Source organism: Gavialis gangeticus, unplaced genomic scaffold (genome assembly GCF_001723915.1).
Source record: "Gavialis gangeticus isolate Ggan-Ray unplaced genomic scaffold, GavGan_comp1, whole genome shotgun sequence".
Taxonomy (NCBI): Eukaryota; Metazoa; Chordata; order Crocodylia; family Gavialidae; genus Gavialis; species Gavialis gangeticus.
This window is the reverse complement of record NW_017729032.1, coordinates 2,071,193-2,077,921: the sequence shown is the minus strand read 5'-3', so window position 1 is coordinate 2,077,921 and position 6,729 is coordinate 2,071,193. Positions and strand designations below refer to the sequence as shown.

Sequence of the window (6,729 nt, the reverse complement as noted above, 5' to 3'; positions counted from 1 at the left end):
CACTTGTCAGTATTGAATCCCATCCTATTCTCATCCACCCATCCCTGTAACCTGTCCAGGTCTAGTTGTAGCCTGTCCCACCCTTCTAGCATGCCCACCTCTCCCCACATCTTAGTGCCATCCGCAAATTTGAACAGGGTGCTTTTCACCCCCTTGTCCAAGTCACTGATGAAGATGTTGAACAGTGCAGGCCCTAGGACCGAGCCCTGGGGGACTCCACTGCCCACATCCCTCCAGGTTGAAAATGACCCATCCACCACCACTCTCTCCTTGTTGAACCTCATGAGATTTCTTTTGACCCAATCCTCCAATTTCTCTAAGTCTTGTTGAATCCTAGCCCTACTCTCCAGCATATCTACTACTCCCCCAAGACTGGTGTCATCTGCAAACTTGCTGAGAGTGCGCTCCATCCCGTCTTCCAGGTCACTGATGAAGAGACACTGAACAAAACTGGCCCCAGATCCAACCCCTGGGTCACTCCACTTGATACCGGCTGTCAACTAGACTTCAAGCCATTGATTACTACCCTCTGAGACCCATGCTCCAGCCACTTTTCTATCCACCTTACAGTCCATTCATCTAGCCAGTACTTCCTGAGCTTGAGAATGTTGTGAGAGACTTCAATCAAAAGCCTTGCTTAAAAAAATAAATAAATAATAATAATAATCAAGGTACACCACATCCACTGGTCTCCCCACATCCACAGAGCCATTAATCTCATAAGGCTATCAGGTTGGTCAGACATGACTTCCCCTTGGTGAATCCATGCCGACTGTTCCCAACACCTTCTTCTCCTCCAGTGCTTAGAAATGGATTCCTTGAGGATCTGCACCATGATTTTTCGAGGGACTGAGGTGAGGATGATGGGTCTGTAGTTCCCCAGATCTTCCTTTTCTTAAAGATAAGCACTATATTTGCCCATTTCCAATAGTGTGGGACCTCTCCCAATCACCACGAATTGTCAAAGATAATAGCTTGCGGCTCTGCAATCACATCAGTCAAACTCCCTCAGCACCCTCAGGTGCATCACTTCTGTCCCCATGAATTTGTACCCCTCCTGCTTTCCTAAATAGTCCCTAACCTGTTCTGTTACCACTGTCAGCTGCTCACCTCTTCCCCAAACTGTGCTGCCAGGTGCAGTAGTCTGGGACCTTTTTGCCTGTAAAAAGAGGCATTGAGTACTTTAGCCTTTTCCTCATCGTCTGTCACTAGGTTGTCTCCCCCAAAAGTAAGGGACCCATATTTTCTCTGACCTCCCTCTTGTTGCTGACATACTTGTAGAAACCCTTTTTGTTACCCTTCACATCCCTTGCTAGCTGCAACCCCAATTGCACTTTGGCCTTCCTGATTTCATCCCTGCATGCCCGAGCAATGCTCTTATATGACTCCCTAGCTATGTGTCCAAGTTTCCACTTCTTATCAGCTTCTATTTTGTGTTTTAGCTCCCTGAAGAGTTCCCTGCTATTCTTCCTGTCTTTGGGATGGTTCACTGCTGCACTCTCAGTAAGGTTTCTTTAAAATACACCCAGCTCTGCTGCAGTCCTTCCCCCCGCCCCCGAAAGCCTGGCTTCCCAGGGGATCCTGCCCAACAGTTCTCTGAGGGAGCTGAAGTCTGCTTTTTTGAAGCTCAGGGTCCTTACTCAGCTGCTCTCCTTCCTTCTTTTCCTCAGGAGCCTGAGCGCAATCATCTCATGGTCACTGTGCCCAAGCTGTCATCCACTTCAACGTTCTCTACCAAGTCTTCCCTATTTGTGAGCAGCAGATCAAGAAGGGCATGGCTCCTAGTGGCCTCTCAGCACTTGCACCAGGAAGCTGTCTCCAACACTCTCCAAAAAAACATCCTGGATTTCCTGAGCACTGCTGTATTGCCCTCCCAGCAGGTGACTGAAGCTCCCTGTGAGAATCAGGGCCTGTGATGGGGAAATGTCTGCTAGCTGTTTCAAGAAAGCCTCAACAACCTCATCCTCCTGGTCTGGTGGTCTACAGCACACACCCACCACGACACCACCCTTGTTGCTCTCCCCAGCGACCTCCAACAGTGACACTGCTCCAGGCATGTGAGCTCCCACCAAGTCTCTGCGATCCTGATCTCATCATAGTTCTGTGATTGCAGGGACTTCCCATTCGTCCTACTTGTTTGACCTTAACTTTCCCCACTGAGTCATATAAAGTACATGATGGAAAATAAAGTTCCCATTCTGCACTGTGATTGACAGAGGGAGACTGCTGTACCCATACAGAGTACCTGAAATCCAAAATACTTCTCGACAGGAAATCTACTGTGTCCGTGTGGATCACTATGTGGATCCATTCCCAAAGTGAGCACAAGTAAGTCAGTCATCAGAAGAATGCACGAACTAAACAGCACTCTTTCTTCTGGCTACTGCATTATCCCATCCTTCTACTACTTAAGGGGCTGGTAACCATTTTCAAGCAATGGGCCAGAACAATCCACCTCTAACCTGGTGCAGACCTGGTGGCTTCAGCAGTGCAGAGGCTGGGGGACTTGGGGAAAGACAACACTGCCCCTGCTAGTCATGCAACTATGATCCATGTCCAAACCACATCAACTTCTCCCAGCCTGCTGCCCCCCTCCTAGGTGTGATCCAAGTGTAGCTTCTCCAAACCCACACTCCCCTCACCCCACTACCCAGCCCAGGACCAGCACAGCTCCCCTTTGGCTGGAAGCTGTGCTCCCATCTCAGCGAAGCAGCAGGGGAGAGGAGAAGTGGTAGAGCGGGGTACAGTGGGAAGTGACAGCAATAGGTCCACAGCTTCCAACTCCCCCAAGGATGCAGCATAGACATGGCTGCGAAGCAGGAAGGGGCACGGATAGCAGTTGCAGCAGTGCAGGCATAACTTCCAGCTCCCTGGCCCCTGCGCTGCTCCTTAATGTTCAGCCCCAGCACGGCTATGGCTCCACAGGCTAGACTAAGCGTGCAGGTCATATGTTGCCAAGCCCTGCTTTAGAAAGAGCCAGGGTACATTTTTTATCGCCAATTTTTTTAAAAATTAGTTTCATCTGCTTTCACTTTGTGGAGCGGAGCAGACAAGGGGCTTTCTGCAGAGCTTAGCACAGGAAGTAGATTCCATAGCTGTTGGATGTGGAATGCACAGGGCTCTGGGACTGCAAGCTACACAAGCTGGCTTGACTTTAAATCTCTGTTACACAGAGGTTTAATGACACTGGGGTAAAAGACAAGTGCCCTCCTGACAGCTAGTGCTCCCGGGTTACTAGCAGTGGTAACGCTGCACCAGTTAGGCACTTCCCTAAAGTGTGTTTCAGTCCAGAAACAGTTCCCTTTTTAAAAAAGGTTATAGATTTCATTTCCTCATACACTGAGCAGTTCAACAAGTTGCACAGGATTATTCCAAAAACAAAAAGCCTTACCTGAGCAGAGAGAAGACATCGTATGAGTTACGAACACAGTTCTGATCCACCTGGAGAAGACTATTCTTCTGGGTACCTGAGTGATCCTGAAGGCAAAGAAGAGAGAGGAGAGTCATTTTTTCCTTCTTCTTCGAAGACGAATCTGCATTTTCTGAACACCAGTGCAACTATCTAAACAGTTGTGGTGAACACATGTGACAAGTAACTATGAGCACTGGATGAACTAGACCGTGCTACTTGTAGTTAAGCTTAATATATTTAGGCTGCTTGCAGACATTAACAAAAAAATAACGTGCTTTACCAGAAGCAGCAGCACATTACTTCGACCCAGCTCTGTAGCACCTATAGAGATCAGGTGCTTCAGCAGGGCTTTTCGGTGCTTTCATCTAAAGCTAATTCAATCAGCTATTAGATAAAAAGTACCAAAAAAGCCCCACTAAAGTGCCTGATTTATACAGACATTGGGTGAGCCAGGTCCAACTAATGAGGTCCAACTAATGAGATGCTTCTTCTGGGTATGCACCGGGCTCAGTGTGGGAGCACGTGGAGTTTAACGTTAACTACTAACAACAAAGGCTACTTGCAGACAAGTTCTAGTCTTCCACTGCTACTTGTGTAATCCTGTCACACAAGTTGTCTAATACCATTTATGCAAAGACATGTTAAACGTTCCAATGTCATTCACTGAAACCTCCAGCTTCAGCTCTGAACACTGAATTCAGCGAGACTTACAGAAAGTCTTGAAAGAAAGCCTGTCCTCATGTATGACACTAAAACAGCAGGTCATAAATGCCATTGCTTATCCTCTCCCATAAATACTCATGAGAGTCACAGAAGTAGTCTCCCAAGGAAGACATGGAAGCATCCTAGAAGTGTTGGACTCCTGATGAGCCAGATCTGACTGGCACAAAGTTCTGCCTTTCTCATTTTGCCATATAGCTATGCTGCCTTGTGCACCAATTGTCAGCCTTCAGACAATTTCAAGTCAGGTCAGGTCAGGCACATTCACAGCTTGTTCTGCAGAGTCAGTAATAATGCAGTACTCCCGCTCAGTATTACAGCATTGTGTTGCACAACACACAATAGTCAGACAGCTTTGGATGAAGGGCCCAACAGTGCCATTAAATATCCTAACATTTTTGTAAACGAGGGTCAGAACTTCCAGGTCCCTGAAGCACTTTCCATTTGATACTGGAGATGCAGAGAGAAAAGGAGACCGCTACTAGGTTTTCAGCACATGGTTAAATGCTTTCCATAACAGAAAAAGCTGTGCTTTAGTGAGGGAGATGCAGTTCTTATCTATATGCCCTCTTTTCCTCAAAAGCCCAAAATATGGCTTAGCTAACAGTAAAGTGCTCTGAAGTCCTCAGGCAGAGCTGCTTTGGCCCCAGTAGATAAGTGGAAGGGACTTCATCTTTCCACTGAAAATACACACTACACCAGAGCTCGCCCAACACTGACAATACAGCAAATTAAGATATGTTCTAAATATCTAGACACCAATACAACAAGTGTTATTGGGTAACATCTCCGAAGGAGATATTCTTTCTTCAGGTTCTCACTTTCTTTCACAAGGTGCTGCACGTTTGGAGTTTGAAGTGCAGGATCCATCTTTGGAAAGACCTTGAAAAAGAAGACCTCCTCACCCAAGTCTGTGACTGAAGGACTAACACAAAGCAAGAGACTTTCATGGCCTGACTGCCACCACGTTGATGTGGTCCAGTAGGTTTTGTTTCATGTCAGTCCTTCTCAGGCATGCTATGTTTAAGAGTAGGAAGGGAACTGAGAAGAAGGAGCTTCAGAAAGGGAAAGCTTCATATCAGTATGAGCATGCCAGAGCCCATCTACTTGACCCATCCTGCTACAAGAGTCCATCCAGGTAACTACCTTCTGGTGCCCCACAACAAAAAGCAGGAGCCAAAAGGAAGGCTGACTTGCTACCCTCAGCTGACTGTCTGCACAAACCACAATGTGAAAAAGGAAGGGGGAACCTCCAACTTCATTAAAGGAGGGGTCATTCCGCCACTACCCTCACTCCATAAGGGTCTCCCTCTTCTATCCACTGCACTATTCAACAGTCACCAGGTACAGCAAGCTGTGCCTGCAAGCCAGAGGAGCCCATCTTGCCTGAGATATCCTGAAACACATTCTGACAGGCTACCTTTGCAGAGTAGTCAGGACCTGACTGGTAAGATAGGCAAGTAGGGACAGGAAAAAACCCATAAAGTCACCTTGCATGTCTCCACATTGGAGGGCCTGAGGCCACAACTCCAGGTGGAAGACAGAGATGAACTTTCAGTGCCCATTACCATAAGAGAAGATGGAGTAGAGGACAAGCTGGAAGATCAAAATATCTTTTTCAAGGGGCTGAATAGGCATTTAGCTAGGATGGTTTAAGAAAAGCAGATCCCAAATCTCTGAAAGAGGTTGGACTAAATGACCTTTAAGGTGCCCTGCAGGCCTGAAATTCTCTAACAGAATCAATTTCCAAAGTGTTTTACAGCTTGAGTCTCATTTCCAAAAAAGCTTTTACCGATTGTCATTGTCGCTTCAAATTATGCAGTGCTTAGAGCCTCCATAAAAATAGCAAGTGGCATTTGCTTGCAAGAAACGTCTTTAAAAAACAAACCAAAATTTGAATCTAAAGTCTGTTTTAACTGGCTATTAAGCCTGAAGATTAACTTTAAATATACATGTATATTAGATGATGATATAGCTTAACTTTTATAACTGGTGTAATCTGGTCACCTTAAAGCCCCTTTTCCCTAACCATAAGGGCTGTCTACACTGCCTCTACAGTGTTCTTGAGACTGCTGCCAAAAACACATACTCCAAACCTGCAGTGGAGACTGTGAGGATGCTTTAGGACTGCCCCCTGCTGCTAGTTTCAGTCCCTCACGCACTAGAGAGCTGCAGCAGGGGCAGCTTCACCTGCGCTCTGGATTTAGCGTATGTGGAGGTTTAGATTTGTAACTGGTAGTTGTGTGTGCACTGGCAGTGATGTAGGCCTCCCAAGTGTTGTGGCCATTTTTTGTCTATTGATTTAAAAACTCCAGGGTTGGGAACCACTATGTTATTAGACCAGGGGACCACTTTCATACTCAATTCTCAGGTTGTCTGGCCCACCAGGCATCTTTATCAAATTTAAGTGAAAAGGGAGGCCAGGAACAGTGTAGCGTACATACCATAATTCAGGAATGACTGCTTAAATGCTTCTCCAATTAAGACAAGCAGAAGAGTTAACATTTGAAACTGCTGGCAACAACAGTACATCAATACTGAAATTCCATTTAGGTACAAGATGCACAGCTGATAATTCCTGTTGTAAGGATATTGCA

At 46.4% G+C, this 6,729-nt stretch overlaps 1 protein-coding gene across 1 annotated transcript in view; it reads right to left on the bottom strand.

The window, feature by feature from the left end:
* UVRAG (UV radiation resistance associated) overlaps positions 1–6,729 on the bottom strand; it is a 210,880-nt gene that overhangs the window by 165,882 nt on the left and 38,269 nt on the right. The window contains exon 6 of the mRNA XM_019524976.1: positions 3,392–3,477. Coding sequence (XP_019380521.1) covers positions 3,392–3,477 — 86 coding nt within the window. The remainder of the gene's footprint in view (positions 1–3,391; positions 3,478–6,729) is intronic.